Genomic DNA, 20,925 nt, shown 5'->3' with positions numbered 1-20,925 from the left:
GCATTAATGGTACAGTGTAAAACATGACTGCAGATGGAGCATAGTACATAGCCAGATATAACAGGAAGAGATCAAGGAAATTCTGGCTACCAGACATTGCCATTGCTTTAGGATTCCTTGTTTTCACTAGGAAATAACTCTAGCAGGCCTCTGGAAAGAGATGGAAAGGCATGATGTAGATATGTATGATAGACATGAGTTTATTCTACTCGGATCTGTATTTCTACTTTCTTTATCTGTTTCTTTTTAACATACATGCTGGTTTCTCTCTGAACTGTAACACAGGGCCCTTGAATGGACATGGCATAGTTAGGATTATCTTCCTGAAAAAAAAGTCGAGAGAGATTTTCATGCAAATTTTCTAAATATTAAGTAATTTTCTGATTACTTACACCATAGTAGTTGTGACTATCCATTTTTTTCCTTGTTTGTTTTTTGGCCACACCCAGTGATGCTCAGGAGTTACTCTTGGTTATGTGCTCAGAAATCACTCCTGGCTTGGGAATCATATGGGACTCTGGGGGAATCCAACCATGGTCCGTCCTAGGCTAGCGTGGACAAGGCATATGCCTTACTGCTTGCACCATTTCTCCACCCCTCCCCCCTTTTTGGGTAGTAAGCTAGGAAGGGGGGAGGATATGTTTGAAGGAGAGGTGTTTCTATTTGTATAGTCTGATTATTCGGGAGGGCAATATTTGAGTATTTGTAAATGGCCAAGTTTTATTTTCTTTCTGAAAATTGAATTAACCTGATACAGAAACATTTTTGCCAGCTACCCATAGACACTATTGCTGATGGTAAGTAGAATTATGATGGTCAAGAAGGTTTTTTATTCCATTTTTATTCAATTAAGTTGGAAGATGTCCTATGAGCAGCTTTGAAAACTTTATCTGTCATTTATTCCTTCTTTACAAGTGCATGTCATGCACATACATTCTCCTGCTTGTCTCTGGTGTCAAGCTGTTAGATACAGTCATATTCTGAAGACTGTTTAGTGGCAAAATAAACAGTTCCACTTATTTTCAAAAGTGTATCCGTATCGAAGGTGTATCGCTGACAAACTCACATTGAACACTAAAGATTAAACACACGGTAAAGATTTAATTTTAATTTGATGGGATGTAACAAAATACATTATTTTTCTTTTTAACAATAAACTTCCCTTACTTACTTTCTGAAAGATCTTTTTTACTTTTTCCCCCTGGAATGGTAAAACTTTTCAAGCTGTCATCATTTAAAAAATAGCCACAATTATTTTATTAAGTATCAGTGTCACTATTTTTCAAAGTAATGTCTTCCAAATGTCCTTTGTAATAGGTGTATAATTTCTGGAGAGAAAAATGATTCTGGATTTCTAGAAATCTTAGCAACTGCATTGCCCTTGAGTGTGATATTGTCATTAGCTGACCTGATTGAACTTTGATGATGATGATTGGGGGTGGTATACTCAGTGTTGCTCAGGGGTTATTCCTGGCTCTGTATTCAGGAATTACTCTTGATGGTGCTTGGCGGCCCATGTGGCTGGCAGGGATCAAACCCATGTCAGTATGTGCAAAAGGCAAGGCAAGGCAAGACAAGTAGTTTGCCTGCTGTACCATAGCCCTGAGCCCAAATTCATTTTCTTTCTTTCTTTCTTTCTTTCTTTCTTTCTTTCTTTCTTTCTTTCTTTCTTTCTTTCTTTCTTTCTTTCTTTCTTTCTTTCTTTCTTTCTTTCTTTCTTTCTTTCTTTCTTTCTTTCTTTCTTTTCTTTCTTTTCTTTCTTTCTTTCTTTCTTTCTTTCTTTCTTTCTTTCTTTCTTTCTTTCTTTCTTTCTTTCTTTCTCTCTTCTCTCTCTCTCTCTCTCTCTCTCTCCTTTCTTCTTCCTTCCTTCCTCCCTTCCCTTCCCCTTCCCCTTCCCCTTTCCCTTCCCCCTTCCCTTTCCCTTCCCTTCCCTTCCCCTTTCCCTTTCCCTTTCCCTTCCCTTCCCCTTTCCCTTTTCCCCTTTCCCTTTCCCTTCCCTTTCCCTTTCCCTTTCCCTTTCCCTTTCCCTTTCCTTTCCTTCCCTTTCCCTTTCCCTTTCCTTTCCTTTCCTTTCCTTTCCTTTCCTTTCCTTTCCTTTCCTTTCCTTTCCTTTCCTTTCCTTTCCTTTCCTTTCCGTTCCGTTCCCCTCCCCTCCCCTCCCCTCCCCTCCCCTCCCCTCCGCTCCCCTCCCCTCCTCTCCCCTCCTCTCCTCTCCCCTCCTCTCCTCTCCACTCCTCTCCTCTCCTCCCTCTCTCTCTTTCTTTCTTTCTTTTCTTGGAATTTTCTTTTTCTTTTTTTGATATATTTCATTTTAGGGCCACATCTGGTGGCACTCCTCGGTTAGTCCTGGCTCTGTGTTCCGTAATTACCTCTGGCACACTGAGGGGACTATATGGGAGGCGGGGAATAGAACCTGGGTTGGCCATATGCAAGACAAATACCCTACCAGCTGTAGTAGTGCTCTGACCCCTTCCTGGGCATATTAATGCTTGTATTATGTTTAGAAATTGGATAATATATTACATTGATGAGAACAACAAATATGCTCTCATGCTCTGAAAAACTTTTTAATTGACCTCATATATCAATGTAGTTTAGGTTTACCAAATACATATACACCAACAGTTTTTAAATTCTGAGTTCTAGGAGATTTGGGGCAATAATCTGTAAAAATGCTAAATAATTTTTAACAATGCTAACATGGTTAAATTGAAGAATTTAGCAATGGGCTTAGGAATAGAGGTCCAAGTGAAGTAGATAGTTTTAACAGTATTTTAAAAGAATATTTACAGATGGATTTTGTCTGAACAATTAGTTCAGATTTGGTTGAAAGTATAGACAACTTCTGTATATATGCAGAATGGACAAAAATGGAGCTTTTTTCAGTACTCTATTTATTAAATATGAAATTAGTGGAAATAGCCTTTCTTTTTTCTGTTATTTCCAGACTGCAGCTATCAATTGAGGCTTCAGTTCATATGCTATAGAGAAAACAAATTTAGTAGATATATTTCACTAGTTTGGGAGATTTATGGAAATTTCCTTGAAATTGGAAAACTTTTGTAAATTTTCATGTGGTGATATTGATAGTTGAGCATTAGCTTGGATCATGTTGCCATAATATTTGAATCAAAATATATCATCATTGTGAAGTACAAATACACATGCTTCTGAGAACTCACAGAACATTAGAAAATAATACCCTGGCACTTTTCTAGAGAGGCACCAGTTAGAATTCACATCTAGGCTTCCAGGAGAAGCAAATTTAACATCTGTTGGTTATGAGCAAAATGTGAACTATGTCAAATGTGATGGAGAATAGATTACTTTGATGAGAACAACAAATATGCTCCACATGCTCTGAAAAAGAATTTAATTGCCCTCATATATCAATGTGCTTGACATTTTTGAGGATCTCTTACCATCCTTGAGAAGTCCTTGAAGTGTGCTCTCAATGTGCATTTGGGATAACTTCTTCAACTTCAATTGTCATAAACAAAATTTAGAGCTAATTCTGTTGATGGTGCCCTGGGTTTTCATGTCCCCCATATTTCAACAGCTTTTGCTTTTTTTATTTACAAGATACCAATGGACTCCCCTGTAAGGAATTGGTATAATTATGATGTAGGACCCTTCAAATAGGCTAAAATATTTAAAATTTTTGTTCCTATACCATAATATAGATTTCTATAATTATCTTTCACCTATTTCATTTAAAGTTAGTTATAAAATATTGGGGAAGATAAACCAAAGCTGTGGAATTGCTTGTCTAAATTTATTAATAAAAGCATAAATTTTAAATTTTTTATTATATGTAAAAAAAGACTTAATGAGGTGCTTTAAAAAAACTTCTGACATAAAACTCTTTCTTGTTATTTATTTATTCAGTTACCTGTTTTGGTATTCCTGAATACATTTTATAAAGCTTGCTAACTGAATAGTAATGTAAGAGTTTCAAAATGGCATGAAATGGTGATGGGTAAAGTTAGATGGTTTGAGAAAAACTTAATTCATATGATAATGTATTTTTAACTTAAATTTATTGAACCTATTGTGATTTACTAAGTTCTTGCTAGTTTCAGATATCCAACGAATCAGGGCCACTCCCACCACCAGTGTCAATCTCCATTCACTAATGTTCTCTAAGTGCGTCCCATCCCACCACTCCTGCCTCCCAGTCTGCCAATATAACAGAACCATTTTAAGTTTAGAGAGTTAAAGTTTGGGTCTCTTGATTCCATTGTTGTTGGCTTTAGTTTGGAAATTTAGTTTTGTCCTTTTACTACACTATTAATACACCTGAGACCATTTGGTCCCTGGCTCCTATCATTTCATATTTGTGTTTCTCCTCTTCCACTCAACTTCTTTCTTCTTGTTATACTCTGAGGCTAAGGGTGTTAAAGACAACTCTCATTTAGACCATTGCATTTCTTCATGTAATTATTTAAATACCATTTGTAAGTACATATAAGTGATATCATCTGTATTTATTGTTCTGATTTACAGCCATGTAGTACTCCATTCTATATATAACACATCTTCATGATTCACTTGTCTGTTGTTGGACATCTAGGTGGATAGTCTTGTACTGAGTGCAGCAATGAATAGCTATTTACATACATCCTTTTGGATGAATGTTTTTCTGTCCTGGGGATAATAGATACCCAAAAGAGGGATGGCTGAGTCATATGGCAGGTCAGATTTGAATTTACTGAGAGTTCTTCATACTGTTTTTCCATAGGGGATTAATCCAGGCAGCATTCTCATGAGTAGTGGATGAGAGTTCCTTTCTCACCACATTCTGCCAAGAGAGATGGTTCCCCGTATTTTGATATGTGCCATCCTCACTGGTGTTAGATGATATCTCATTGTTGTCTTGATTTGGATTTCCCAAATGATAATTGATGATGAGCATTTGATGTGTCTGTTAGCATTTGATGGTCTTCCTTGGAAAAGTGTTTGTTCATTTCCTCTCCCTGTTTTTGATGTTTTTTTTTTAGGTTTTGTGGAGTTAACCTTTGTGAGTACTTTGTATATCCCAAATAGATAGCAAACCTTTATCTGTTATGTTGAGTGCAAAAATTTTCTCCCATTTAGTTAGCTGTCTCCTAATTTTAACCTGTGTTTCTTTGCCATACTGGAACTTTAGTTTGATTAGTCCTGTTTATTCATATATTTATATTCTATATGAATATATATATATGAATATATATATATATATATAAATATATATATATTTATGCTATATTTCTTGCCATTGGCATCCTATCATTGAAGACTTCTTTGAAGTCTTGCAGTGTTCTGCCTATGTTTTCCTTATGAAACCTATGGAGTCAAGTCTAATCTTAAATTCTTTAATCCACTTTGAATTGACTTTTGTGTAAGGTGTGAGATATGGATCAATCTTTAATATTTTTACACGTGTTTTGTTGAAGAAGCTATCTATATCTAGCACTATTTGTTGAAGAGACTATCTTTATTTCATTTCAAATTCTTGGCTCCTTAGTTAAAGATTAATTGACCATATACTTGGGGGCTTGTCACTGGCTATTCTGTTCTGAGTATTGGTCTGAAAGTCTGTCTTTGTTCCAATACCATGCTGTTTTGATCACTATGGCTTTGTTGTAGAGCTTCAGATTGGGTAATGAGATGCCTCATAGTTTCTTCTTTTTGTTTGTTTGTTTGTTTGTTTGTTTGTTTTAATATGGATTTGGCTAGTCTAGGTCTTTTATGGTTCCACACAAACTTTATAATTGATTGTGCTAAGTCTCTGATGAACGTTGCTCTAATTTGAATAGGGATTGCATTGAATCTATGTAGTAGTTAAGGTAAGATGGTCATTTTGATAATATTGATTCTTTCAGTCCATTAGATTGGAATATTCTTTGATTTTCTTAGGGTCTTCTTCAGTTTATTTCTAAAGTGTTTTGAAGTTTGTGTGGTATAGTTCTCTTACCTCTCTTTAATTTGATTCCTAGGAATGATACTTACAGTTTTAGACACTATTTTAAATGGGATAGACTCTGATATCTTTCTCTTCTGAGTTGTTATTTGAATAAAGAAATGCAACTGATGGGGGTTTGGGGTTAAAAAATAAAAAAAAAAAAGAAATGCAACTGATTTTTGTGTATTAGCTTTGTAGCTGGCCACTTTGCTGTATTGGTTTATTGTTCCTAAGAGCTTTTTTTATGGACTCTTTAGGGTCTTTGATGTTTAACATCATGCCATCTGCAAATAGGTTATTTGACTTCCTCTTTTTTCAATTTGGATTCCTTTGAATGCCTTCGCTTGTCTGATTGCTATTGATAGGACTTCTAATAGTAGGTTGAATAAGAGTGGAGATAGTCGACATCCTTCCCTAGTGCCTGATCTTAGTGGAAATGCTTTCAGTTTTTTCCCATTAAGAATAATGTTTGGCTGGAAAAAAAAGAATAATGTTGGGGGCCGGGCGGTGGCGCTGGAGGTAAGGTGCCTGCCTTACCTGCGCTAGCCTAGGAGACGGACCGCGGTTCGATCCCCCGGAGTCCCATATGGTCCCCCAAGCCAGGAGCGACTTCTGAGCGCATAGCCAGGAGTAACCCCTGAGCGTCACCGGGTGTGGCCCAAAAACCAAAAAAAAAAAAAAAAAAAAAAAAGAATAATGTTGGCTGTGAGCTTTTTTATAGACAGCTTTTACTATCTTGAGGAAGGTTCCTTGCACATCTATTTTGCTGAGTGTTTTCATCATGAATGGGTGTTGTATTTAGTCCAATACTTTTTCTATATCAATTGATATGATCAGGTGTTTTTTATTCTTCCTTTTACTGATAAGTAATATGTGATATATGGTTGATATATTTGCATATATTGAAATATCCTTGCATCCTTGAGATGAAACTCACTTGATCATGATATATTATATTTTTTGATATGTTGTTAGATTCTGCTTGCTAAGATTTTGTGAAGAATTTTTGCATCAATGTTCAAGAGTGAAATTGGTCTGTAGTTATCTTACTTGGCAGTATATCTGTCAGCTTTGGATATTAATGTGATATTAGTTTCAGTGAAGGTATTAGTGAGGATTCCTTTCTCTTTGATATTTTAGGAGAGTCTAAGGATCACTGGTAGTAACTCTTCTCCGAATGTTTGATAAAACTCACCCATGAACTCATCTAGTCCTGGATTTTTATTCTTGGGGAGTTTCTTAATTATTGTTTTAATTTCCTTACTTGGATTTAGGGTTTCTACTTCCTTCAATCTTGGGAGACTGTCTTTTTTTCCCAGAAATCTGTCCATTTCTTCTAAGTTCTCTAGCTAACACAGTACAGTTATTCATAATAAACTCTCATGATACCTTGGATTGCTTGGGTTTCTGTTATAAGCTCTCCCCTTTAATTTCTGATTTGATTTATTTGAATATTTCCCCTTTATTTTCTCATGAGTCTTGCCAATGGTTTGTTTATCTTGTTTATTCTTCCAAAAAATTAGCTCCTGGTTTCATCAGTTCTTTGTATTATTTTCTTTCTATAGATTTCTGCTTTGGATTTTATTATTTCTTTTACTTTTGTTTCAATTCCTTTGCTGTTGGTTTCCATATGTTTAAGATGAGCCTTGAGGTTGTTAAATTTGTCTTTTTTTCTTTCCTAACGTAGGCCTTTTTTATTATGAGTTTCCCCTAATTATTGTTTTTTCTGTGTCTCATAGATTTTTATAATTTGTTTCTTCATTATCATTCATCTCAAGAAATCTCTATTTCTTCCTTGCTTTAATCTTTGATGTAGCTGTTGTTAGACAACATGCTGTTTAGTCTCCAAATATTAGCTTTTTCCTACATTTTCGTTTTACAACAAATCTTGATCTCTGTGGCACTGTGGTCTGATAGGATGCATTGTATACTTCTTATATTTGTCAACTATGTAAGTTAGACTTGTGCCCTAAAATGTGCTCTATCCTAAAGTATGCTCCATGTGCACTTGAGAAGAATGTCTGTTCGGGGCCGGAGAGATAGCTAATCGTCATTTTGAGGATGAAAGGCCCTTTTTAGTTCCATTAATCTCAATTCTTCTAGTTTTTTCTTATAGGGCTCTTATGTCTTTGCTAATTTCTGCCTAATGAATATGTCCAGTGGCGATAATGGTATGCTGAATTCTCCCACTAGTATCATATTTCCATCCATCTGTTTCTCTAGGTTTGTGAGCAAAAGTGTTATATATTTTGCTGACTGTACATTTGGTGCATAAATGTTAATCAGAGTTACAACTTTTTGGTCTATTGTTCCCCTGCTCAATAGTGACTGTCATCTTTGTCTCTTAGTATTTTCTTGAGGTTAAATGCTATTTGGTCTGATATAAATATGGCTGTCCCACCTTTTTTTCCCCAGTGTCTTGTATAATTGTTTTCCATCCTTTTACTCTGAGCCTGTGTCTATGCTGAACTTTTAAGTGTATTTTCTGCAAGCAGCAGATGTCTGGATTTTGTTTCCTGATCCAACACTCTGTGCCTTTTGATGGGAGAGTTTAGTCCACTGATATTTAAGGAAACTATTGACAGAACGGGCTATTGTGTCATTAAATTGTGTAGCTTTGTAGCTGTTACAATTGGGCATTTGGTTTATATAATTGATCTCTGAGTAGTTCATTTAGAGTTCATTTGGTTATCGTGAATGCTGTGAGTTCTTTTTTGTCTGAGAATGTTTTTATCCCTTCCTTCCCATATAAATGAGCAATTTGCTGGGTAGTGACTCTAACCTGAAAGTTTCATTCAGTACTTTGAATGTCATTCTATTCTTTTCTTGCCTGAATTGTTTCAAATGAGAGATTTTATTTTTGAGTCTTACTTTCTTTTCTTTATACTTAAAGTTTTTTTTCTCTGTTACTGCTTTAAAGAGTTCATCCCTCCAGTTTTTGTTGTTGTTTTGCTATATGTCTTGGTATTGTTCTGTTAGGGTCTATTTTGTGTGGCACTCTTTTGCCTCTTGGACTTATAAAGTAGCCTCTTTCCAGAGAATGGGAAAGTTCTCTGCTAATATCTCCCTCACTACTTTTTTCATCTCCTCCTCCTTTTTTCTCCTTTTCTAGTATTCCTATAATTCAGAGATTATTTCTTTTGCCTTTGTTCATTAAGTACCTTCCATTTTCTCTTTCCTTTCTTTTTTTGACTTCCTTATCAATGCTGTATTGTAATTTGTCTTCAAGTTTTTCTTTGTTATTCTCCACCTGTAGAATTCTGCTATCATGTTTTTCAGTTTCTTCATTTCCATTCGTATGGATCTCTCATTTTCTGAAAGAGTTCTTTGAGTTGGTTGAATTGTTCATATAGTTTGCTTAATTTTTCAGGCAAATGACTCTTTGATTTCTATTGCTAAAATATTAAATGTTAATTTTCAGTCCTCATCTATAAGTGTCACATATTTTGGTAATTTTCCAGCGGTTCTCTCCATATCCCCAATTGAAGTTGCCTTCCTTAGTTTTTCTATTGTTCTTTGCATTTAGTGAATCAGAGTACTGGAGTTTCAGATGGTTTAAGAAAGTGATATATTGAATTTGTTGTATAAAATGTGGCTCTAGATATATCAGCTTATATATATATAGGTTATATATATAATATATATATAGGTTATTTTCCTATACATACAAGATTATCTAAGTATGATAAAAAATACTGCCAACTAGTTGGTTTGTTCAACTGAGTTTTGAGTTGTATATTTTCTAAGAAAAAGAAATGTTTGATCCTATCGGCCTTGAAATAACTGATTTGAATAGTTTGAAATGTTTGAATAGTTTGAATAGTTTGAAATGTCTTTGTATGATAAAATTTCTTGCAGTTTGGGAAGAGGGTCACCACAAGGTGACCGGAGGGTTCCCTCTCTGCAGACAGATTTGAGATGGGATGAGAGGCTTCAGGGAAATTATGATCAGTTTTGTAATCAACAATATTTTAATTGAAATATAAAATGGACAGGAACTAATTATGAACTAATTAGGGCTAATTTTATTATCTTGCTTATAATTTATTAAAAATGATTAATCTGATTTGAATCTTCATGGAGATAATAAACCTAAAATGTTAATATTTGAGTAGAGAAAAGAGTAGATGTGTTCATAGAGAACATTGTTTATATAAATTTCATTTAGTTTTGCTCAGTTTTGTTTGTAGTCTTAGATTGAGGATAAAACTCTAAAGGTCTTACAAGATTAAATTGAATAATGTAAGTGTATGTAATGTTTATGTAATATTCGGCTCTGATGATTTAAGAATATACTATTGCTATTCAAGAGAGACCTCATATCCCTCATGCATGTGCTCATTTGGAGATTTAATTTTAGCTTGTACTTCTCTTTGTTATCATATCACACCTGGTATTGCATAGGGATTACTTCTGATCTCTGAATTCAGGGCTTAGGGGATCATATGGAATTCTGGGGCTGGAACTCTGGTTAGCATTTGTAAGGATAGCACCCTACCCACTGTACTTTCACTCTGGCCCCTTCACTATTTGCTCTGATAATTAAAATGTAAGTAATAATTCTTTGCAGTTATCTCACTTATCCTGATTGAATTGGTCAGGAAACAGCTTTTTAAGTTGGTGTAGTTTACTTACTGTACTTCAACTCAAAGTATGAGTAGCACAATTTGTTTGCTTGTTTGTTTTGGTCAAATTATTCTCTACACTATATCTCTGGTTTTCTTTATTTCAGGTATTTTTCGAGTTATCCAATGTAAATTTAGACTTCCCTTGAAGTTAATATGCTTACCAGGTCAGCCCTCCAAGACTGCAAGCCACAAGCTGACTATTGATACAAATAGATCTCCTGTCAGCCTTCTCAGTCTCTTTCCGGGTAAGACAAGACTTTTGAAGTCACATGTCAGTAAAGTCTGAAATGTTAAGAATTTAGAATGGAATCCTTCATCAGTAGTTAATGATGGGGTAATTATCAGATAATTGTTAAGTTAGAAGATAAAAACGTCTCAAGGGTTTTCCCCTCTTGTTTATCTGTTCGAAGTTAAATAGCTTATATCAACAACAGTGCCCCTTTTAAGTTTGATCAAAATTAGTATAATCATTATTTTGCTTCAGTATTCAGAAATGATAACATTAAATGTTTCTTTTTAGCAGTGGAATTTTGGACTTGGAATGTAAATATTTATTATTCATCTTTATTGTAGGTTTTTGGACATATCCTTTTTCTAGAATATAAATATTATTCATTTTTATTGCAGGGTTTTGAGTACCTACCTTTCTAAAGTATATTCTTATGGCCCTGAAAAGTAATCTCATAAGTAGGTATTCTTTGTGATTTCACCCTCTCTCACAGCTGAATGAAGGCTCTTTCTCTGCCTCTTATCCTTTAGAAGGAAATTAGATTTAAACCTTGAATATCACAGGGAATATTGGCAGGAGTTTGATAGGGTGTGATTTATGGCAAGCATGAGTTTTTCTTTTTGAGTAGCTTAGAAAATGGTGGTCTTCATTGGGTAAAGCATCTTTAATAGCCAGAATTTCTAATATGTCACATTTATGAACTTTCTTGATGATGGGTGAATTTATTTAAATCTGGGAATTAAATGTGTTATTAAATCTCTCTTATTAAAAATCAACACTGTTGGCTATGAGATGTGTCCTCTCACCCTTTTTAGTGGGTAGGATTTAGAATACAGAGTATTCACACATAATTTAGAAATTTGTGATGTCAGCTTTTGTGTTATTAACTGTGCTTGAAATTTGTTTTTCATTAAATTAAGTCTTTGATGATTTCCAAAAAGAACTCATGTGAATATGTAAACTATCCAAAATTAAATGTTTTCTCTTTTCGGGGGGTCTCACCCAGCAGAGCTCAGGGGTTACTCCTGCCTCTGCACTCAGAAATTACTCCTGATAGGCTCTGGGGACCAAATGAGATGCTGGGAATTGAACATGGGTTCTTCTGCTATGCTATTGCTTCAGCCCCCAAACTAAATTTTTTATCATAAGCTAGTCTTCAGTGTGTTTTGAATGTACATTATATATATGTATATATATATATATACATATATATAATGTACATACACACACTAAGGCCTTTTCATTTTCCCTTAACTCTTTCATTACCTTCGTCCCTGCCCTGCCCTGCCCTGCCTTTCCTCTCCCTTCTCTCCTATCTATTTCCTACAGCAAATATGGAAATGTAGGAGGCAGTATGTTTATGACATTTCAAACAAATACAATAGTTCATTGGGGTTCCTATACTTAATAGAATAAAATAACTTATGCTGAACACCAAATTTCTTAGTGTCCTTGAAAAAATATTTTTAGTCATTGATTTCTAAAGGATTGAGTTTTTCTATAAAAGGGAAAATTCCACAATGATTGAATGAAAATACATATTTTTCACCAGAGAGGTAATCTTTGTGGTATATTTATTGGATAAGACAAATACACTAAAGAATGCCTAGCTAGTTCCCCTCCACTATTTTCCTCCTGGTTTGGGCATCAATTGTTTTGATTTCACTGATAATCTTTACCTACTAGTATATAAGTGCTTCTTAATCACTTTAGAAATGGGACTCAATGAAAAATTTTCCCAAGATCCAATGTATGTGATATAGTATGTTCTCTCTTGGAGTTCATAGGTTTGTGATTATATTGTCCATTAGAATTTGAATAATATAATTATTTTTATTTTACTTATAAAATAAATTATACTATAAAAATTATATTTATTTTAAGTAGTGTTTTTTAACTCTTGGTATATGAAGTCTTTGATATGTTGATGTCAGATAAAGTTGCTACTGCTAATCATTGTAAAAATAAAAATAATGAAACCCCTGAGCATCAAACGGGTGTGGCCCAAAAAACAAAACAAAACAAAAAAAAAATAAATAAATGAGTCTTGTAGAAAACAAATTAAACTATTCCTAAATTTTCTTTTCCCATTTGTTTTTTGTAAATTACATATATGAAAAGTTAAAGTACCTTTTGATTTTACATGCAAAGGGTGAAATTTTATATGCAAATGAAAAAATTTTATATTCAAAAAGGCTAAGGAGGAAGCGACTAGGAAGAAATATTACACTAGCCTGCATTAATTTTATTCCATAAAAATCATAATTTTACACTAAATTTTTACATACATATAATAATGATAGCATTTAGTGATATTTAAATATATGACTATGTTTACTGCTATCATTGGGAAGCATCTTATACATGAAGGTATTTGGTCTTCTCTTTCTCTTTGAAGAACTTACTTGAAAACTAATACTATCGTTTGAGGATGGACATTTGAGACGTTTATTCAAATGCCAAACTTCCTTCTAGAACAGTTGTATCTAGTTACATGTCCAACTTCAGGATTTATACCCAGGGTAACACAGAGATTTACTAGTTATTTTAAAAATACATGATTAGAGGGGCCAGAGAGATAGCATGGAGGTAAGATGTTTGCCTGCATGTAGAAGGATGGTGATTCGAATCCCGGCATCCCATGTGGTCCCCGAGCCTGCCAGGAGCGATCTCTGAGCGTAGAGCCAGGAGTAACCCCTGAGCGCTGGCGCTGCTGGGTGTGACCCAAAAACCAAAAACCAAAAAAAAAAAAAACCAAAAAACAAAACACCCAAAAAACAAAACATGATTAGAAATAAAAATGGCTTATTTAAAAAAAGTATAATTATAAATTGTTAGGATAGAAATTTTATTATATTTATTAAATATTGCTAAATATGTTTATATGTTTAAATAATATTTAATATATAACTCAGTTTTACTAATTATTTATGGTTTCAAGCTTTCATTATGTTTAGAAGCATCTCTTTTAAGATTATAAATATCTACTTTTATTTGTTTCTGGTACTTTCTTGAGAGAATGTAATCTCCCAGCAATCATTAAGTGGCTTAGGAGGTTCAATGCAAAGGCTTTGCCCGGCCTGGACTTCATTCACCTGGTGATGCTCAGAAAACCATGAGGTGCAGGGTTTGAACTGGAGTTACAGGAATGAGCAGTCATAAGCCCTATCCTCTGGATTGTCTGTCATTCCATTGTTGGGCCACATCCAACAATGCTGAGGTACAACTGGCTCTGCACTTAGGAATCACTCCTGGCTGGCTGATTCTATATAGAATGCCAGGAAGCAAACCCAGCCAGTTGTGTGCAAGGCAAGTGTCCTTCCCATTGTACTTTTGCTCAGGCCTTACCTGATACATTTTAATACATTATTTAATGCTCAAACACAGATTCATTTTATCTTTTCTTTTCTTTTTTTTAAAGATACAACTTTCTTGGAGCATAACTAGCACAACAACTTGCACATTAAAAAAAAAGCAACCACCCTGGATTTTGGGCAAAAAAAATCAGGGTTTTTGTAGTGGTGCTTAGGGCTTATTACCATTTCTATACTCAGAGATCTTTCCAGGCAGGACTTAGAGTACTATATGGGGTGCTGAGTCTTGAACCTGGGTTGTCTGCCATGTCTTATTATACTATCTCTCCGACTCCTGAAGCAAAGTTTTTACCTATTCTCATGTAGATTATTTCTCCTTTTCGTTTAGGTTTTGCCAATCAGTCAGAAGATGATCAGGTGAATGTAATGGGATTTCGCTTCTTAGGAGGTTCCCAAGTGACTGTTCTTGCTTCCAAAACCTCTCGTAAGTAAAACCAGGATATTTATAGCTTTGATTTTTTTTTTATTTGTTCATAGGCCAAATCTACAGTGCTCAGGGTTTACTCCTAGTAGGCTCAGGGTACAATATGAGGTGTCAGGAATCAAACCCCTGTTAGCTGCTGAAATGGCAAACATCCTACCTGCCTTACTATCTTTCAGACCCACTTTTAAACATATTTGTGGGGTGGGGGGGAAGGTCACATCCAGTGGTGCCCAGGCTCTAGAATCACCCCTAGTGGACTTGGGGAATCATATGAGAAACTAGGGATCGAATCTACCGTATTTTCCGGCGTATAAGACAAGTCAACCGAAAATCGGGGTCGTCTTATACGCCGAGTATATCCCGAAAAATGTTTCAATATGCTGCTAAGCGAAACAAAAAACAAAAAAATCAGGCCGCAGAGTTTCCAAATCTCTTTCTTGGGAACTCCCAAACAGTACTCAGGAGATCTCGGGCGCTTCTGGCAAAACCTAGCTAACCGTGTTGGTGGTTCAGTGCTAGGGTCTGAGGATGGGGTGTTGTTTGGTTCATGTCGTGGGGGAGATTAACTGACGCCACCAGGGAACTGCCAGAAAAGGTGCCTATGATAAGGGACCAATCACTGCAAGGCTGCTCAGACCGCCTCTCTGACTCAGCCAATCCAAGCAGGCTTTGGATGCATGCAAATTAGAACAATGTTCTGTCCCCGAATCTACACTGTAACAAGCATGCTCAGATTGGCCAGAGTCAGAGAGGAAGTCTATTATAGTCTAACCTTTGAACCTTTGCTTGTTGTGATTAGATCACTGTGGTTCATACAGTTGCAGCACAGGAACGTTCTGTCTGATACAGCGAATAGAGGCCTAAACCTGTGTTTTAACTGCAAAATGAGGGGGTCGTCTTATACGCCGGAAAATACAGTAGATTGGCGGTATGCAAAGTGAGCACCTTATCTACTGTACTAATCTCTACAGCTCTGTGCTTTTAAGTTTTAAGGTTGTTTTTGAAGACACTGTCACAGATCACGATCACCTCAAAAATGCTTAAAAACTAAAACTAATATTTTACTTTAGATATTTGAGTATATGAGCATAAAAGTTTGTAAGGTAGAATTCTGCTTTATTAGAGACATGAAGTTACAGTTTTGGAATTAAGAAATTTCAGAGAGGAGTTTAAAGTTTCTGAAATAAAAGTATGGTTATCTAGGCTTTAGAAAATATAGAAATTAGGATTAATTATTTGTGTATGTTTATATTCCTTTAGCCACGATTAGGTATTGGCAGAGATAAAGGTGAGATTGCATGATATTTGCCCAGACTAGCCCTGTAGAATGACAGGTAGTAATTATAGAATTCACTTGCAATTTAACATGTGTATACATTTTATTGATTTGGGTATATTGTATGAGGATTCAGCGTTGTCTTTGTTGTCTCCTCCTCTTCCTCTTTCTTCATTGTTGTCATCATTGTTGTCATTATCATCATCTTCATCTTATTCTTTCTCTTCTTTTCCTCCTTCCTTTCTTCTCTTCCTCCTTCTCCTCCTTTGTTGTCTTCTCCTCCTCTACCTCCTTCTCCTTCTCCTCCTTCTCCTTTTCCTTTTTTCTTTCTCCTCCTTCTTTTCTTCTTCCTCCTTCTCCCCTCCTCTTCTTCATCCTCCTCTTTCTCCACCTCTTCTTCCTCCTCCTCCTTTACCTCCTCCCCCTTCTTTCACTTCCTCTTCTTGGTCTTCTTTCTTTTTCTTTCCTCTTTCTTCTTTCCTCCTCCCTCATCACTAGATTTCTTTTTTGTAGGGCTAAACTCACTGATATATACACCTTGTAGAAAGAAAGTTAAGAATGAAGCTGTTTCTAGATGAGTGTCATTATTTGGTTCTTATTTCTCTTATCTGTGGAATGAGAGACAAAACAAGGAAGTAAATTGTCAACAATTGCAAACTATAGGTCTTGAATTACAAAACAAATAAAAAGCTATGGGTGGGATCTTTGGCAAGAAGATTGGACTAGAAGTGAGTATAAGGACAGTGATGGGCCATTGTACAGGTGGAGGCATGCTTTAAGTTTCTATGTAAATAACATAAACTTCAACACTATTTTAATCATACCCCCTAAGTTATAATGCATTTTTCAAGGGGAAAGGGAGTGTTTCAGTAACAATAAGCTTATTGGAGGAGAAACATATATCTATATAGTATATATAGATATTTAGTAGATTACATTTATATTTTAAGAACGTTTCATTGAGTACACTCCAAGTTCTAACATTTCTAGTTTGTTCAGTACATTTTACTTCCAACTTTAAGTTTATGCACTTAAAGTTTTATTTGGTTATTTATTTTCCTTTATAATAATGAAACATAGTAAAATAAGGACATAATTCCTTTTTGAAAAATAAAGATATTATAAGAAGGACCATGCACTTTTCTTATATACAATTATATGGTGTTTCTGTTGCTAATAAAGCAACAACTTCTGGAATAAATAGACTGGTGATTGATAAAGTAAATTGGTTAAGGCAGAGAAATCAAAGACAATTCTGGGAAAAATAGAATTTTATATTTTATGATCTCTGTGATTCAGTGTGATTACAGTTTCTGTGTTCGTACCATTTTGTTCTGATTATGTTAATCTTTAGTTGGGTGATAGAATAATTTTGGTACTTTTTTCATAGTTAAACTAAAAAATCATTGCCAACAATTCTTTAGGAAATTATATACATCTGTTGTATAATGATTCTGCACTTAAGATTATTAAAAAAGATAAAAGTTATTTCTTGTGAAAATGGGAATATTTTTGTCCTGATTAATTATATTTATTTATTTTTTAGATAAAGTACCTCTTAGAGTATAACTCTTACCCATGATTACATTAACATATCTAATTTTTTGCCAAACATTCAGATAGTTAACTGATTTATTCACATTCATCTAAATATATATGTCAGTGCCTTGACACAACTACAGTGTGAGTAGACAGACTAATGGAATAAGATAGGTCACTGTAAATAAGTTATCAAATGAACAATGTAAACAGAAACTGAAAATAATCTGAGTGTCCAAGAATAGATCCAGATGCACTATGGTTAAATACTACTCGGCTATAAGAAAAGATAAAATCGGGGCCTGCGAGGTGGCGCTAGAGGTAAGGTGTCTGTGCTAGCCAAGGAAGGACTGCGGTTCAATCCCCCGGCGTCCCATATGGTCCCCCAAGCCAGGGACAATATTTGGGCGCGTAGCCAGGCATAACCCCTGAGCATCAAACGGGTGTGCCCCCCCCCCCAAATCATGCAGTTTGCTGCTATATGGATGAGACTATAGATCATCTTGCAGAGTGAAGTCAGTCATAAGGAGTCAGACAGATACCGATGATCTCTCATATGTGAGATATAAAGAAACATAGTAAAGGAGCTACAAATGGTGAAAGGCAGTAGAGCCTGAGAATTGGTCTACAAAACTGAGATTTCCAAGGATGAGGAATGGGTCTTTCGTACAAGAAGGGATCCTGAGATACTGGAAGAAGGAAGCTGAAACTCTGGTGGATGACGGTATTGGACTAGTATATTGCTGAAACCTTATCATTAACTGGATTCTAAATCATGGTGCATCAAAAAGAAAAAAAGGAAAGAAAATGGAGACTGTAAAAATAGTGGGTTCAGTGGATTTAGAGTTTGGATGAAGTGAAGTAGCAGGAGTTACAGAGCAAGTGAACTAGAAAAACTAAAGATGAAAATCAGAGAATGCGTGCAATATTGATGTCAAGAATTTAGAGAAGGGATGGTGAGATAGCACAGCGGTAAGGTATTTGCCTTGTATGCTGCCAAACCAGAAGGGACATGGTTTGATTCCCAGCATCCCATATGGTCCCCCAGTCTGCCAGCCCCAAGCCTGGCTATTTCTTTATGTTGTTGTTGTTTTTTGTTTTTTTTGGGTCACAACTGGCAGCGCTCGGGGTACTCCTGGCTCTATGCTCAGGAATCACTCCTAGCAGGCTCAGGGGATCATATGGGATGCCGGGATTCGAATCACCATCCTTCTGCATGTGAGGCAAACGCTCTACCTCCATGCTATCTCTCTGATTTCTGAATGCAGAATGAGAAATAACCCCTGGGTGTGGCCACAAAACCAATCAATGAAGTTTATAAAAATAATTTAGAGAGCCTATAGTTTTTGATAACAACGTTTATTGGAGAAGGTATGACTTTCAGTGACCAGCTGTTAGAGACCATTGGAGATGAAAATTTCAAGAAACTATGATATGTGTCTTTGTTGGTATTCAAAAAATCTTCTGATATTAGTGTGGAAAGTATAGGTAAATTCTGATATTAGTATGGTAAGAGAAATATATTCAGACATTCTGAAAATCTAGAGCATTAAAGCTCAGGAATTCATCTTTAAAGATTAAAAAGAGAAAAGCAGTTACTTAAGGAAGAGCATTACTATAAATGGTGTTTAAATTTCTGTTGAAATCATCATATGCATCGTAAATAACAATGGAATATTTTCCATCCAGATCTAAGGAAAATATTTTTGACTAAAATTCCGTACCTTGCTAATGTGGTAATTGGCAGTAAATACTAAGCTAACAGATATGATTAGTGTCACAGGGGGCTGAGAAGTTATATGTAATAAATTTATGAAGCTTTAGGTAGGTCTTGAAAATGGAAAATATTTTAAAAAATAGAAAATACAGTAATATTTCATGATCCTGAATTTTTATTAACATGGTAAGAAAGTGATGGAATTAAACAAACTCAAATTTAAAATATCTTTGCAACTGTAAGTAAATTTTTAAAAATAAAACTATTTTGCTCCAGGGGCTAAAGAAATAGTACAGTGGGTTGGACACTTGCCTTGCATGCAAGATGACCTTGTTTTGATCCCCAGCAACATGTATGGTCCCTGAATGATCTTTGAATGGAGAGCCAAGAGTAAACCATGAGGAAGTTGGGTATGACCCCAAATCCACATACAATACTATTTTGCTTCACTAAAAACCATTCCTTTGCTTATTTTGATTATTTTGCTTTTAGGTATAATAAAACAATTTTAGTTGTATATATGAAAAATGGTTGGGTTTAAAAAAAGACTTTCTTTTTTGCATCTCCCAAAAGATGACATATGGGATCTTTAACTGTTTTATCCAAATTTTCTTCAGAGGATTGAAAATCTGAAATAGGAGTCCTATTTTACTTCATCTCTGTAGATCATGCCCTTGTTCTCTCTCTCTTCTCTCTCTCACTCATTCAGCATACATGTTAAGTGTAAAAACTGTTACAATGGAAGACAAATAGGAAGGGAACTGAGAAATGTAGACTTGATGTGTTAATAGAAGTATATTGTAGGTGCTAGTGGATCCCAAAGGAATGAAGCTAAGTTAAAAATGGTTATTGAAGGATCTTGAAGAATGGATAGTTATTTGGCTAGAGTGTAGCAGAGAGGGGAAAAAGTTTCTTCCAAAGCTTGATAAATTATGGTGTTTTCAAGATCAGAGAACTTTCTGGTTTTCATTATAATCGGGACTCTGTTACAGTCCTTTCATAGGGCCAAAGAAATATTTAGGGATAAGTGTCATGCTCATCTCTAAAGTCATCTGGTGTCTACTTTATCAATACAATATTACTGTTATGTCTTTAAAATTTCTTAGAAATATTATCAAGGGATGTGGGATTTTCCCATAAAATCCATTATAGAAAAAGGCTTTGAAAAGTAAATTTAGAGAAACCACCCATAGCTTTTTACCAGGATTGCAGAGCTTGTATATTTAGAATATTATACTAATATCAACTGAAATTGTTTATGTTATTTCCCCCACTTTGTGGTTTACAAGCATTCATCTTCTTTTCTGTCTCAGATTTAAAATCTTTCAAATAGCATAAATTATTTTGATGCTTTATTTATGATATGATACAAATTATTTATATTGATGAACTTCAGATGTTGGACATGAATGCTCATGTGATGCATTTTTGTGCCCTGCTTAAATGAAATTTTTTCTCCATTTGCAGTAGGTGAAATTGAATGAGTTCCAGTGATTCAAATTTATTTCATTTGGCAGCTGAAATGGTTATTTTCCACTGAGCTGTTATTATAAGATGTAAAGAAAAGAGATAAAATAATAAATTAAATGTTCATTTTAGCAGCTATTTTAATTACCAATATTGTAAGGGCATATTTTAAAATGCAACTTTCATCATTCATGTTATATTATAAATAGAAATTATCATTTCTCCTTTCCATGAAATGTATACTCTGGAATGTTTCCATGCAATGTTAACCATCTTGAATTACTAATACTAAAAAATGTTAATAATTGAAATAATGCCTTATAAGTC

At 34.9% G+C, this 20,925-nt stretch overlaps 1 protein-coding gene across 1 annotated transcript in view; it reads left to right on the top strand.

Moving 5' to 3' along the window:
- Positions 1-20,925, top strand: part of BBS9 (Bardet-Biedl syndrome 9) — a 540,357-nt gene that overhangs the window by 240,042 nt on the left and 279,390 nt on the right. Inside the window, exons 15-16 of the mRNA XM_049784883.1 lie at positions 10,677-10,817; positions 14,504-14,599. Coding sequence (XP_049640840.1) covers positions 10,677-10,817; positions 14,504-14,599 — 237 coding nt within the window. The remainder of the gene's footprint in view (positions 1-10,676; positions 10,818-14,503; positions 14,600-20,925) is intronic.

Source organism: Suncus etruscus, chromosome 12, assembly GCF_024139225.1.
Source record: "Suncus etruscus isolate mSunEtr1 chromosome 12, mSunEtr1.pri.cur, whole genome shotgun sequence".
Lineage (NCBI taxonomy): Eukaryota > Metazoa > Chordata > Mammalia > Eulipotyphla > Soricidae > Suncus > Suncus etruscus.
This window is presented reverse-complemented; position numbering and strand designations above follow the sequence as displayed.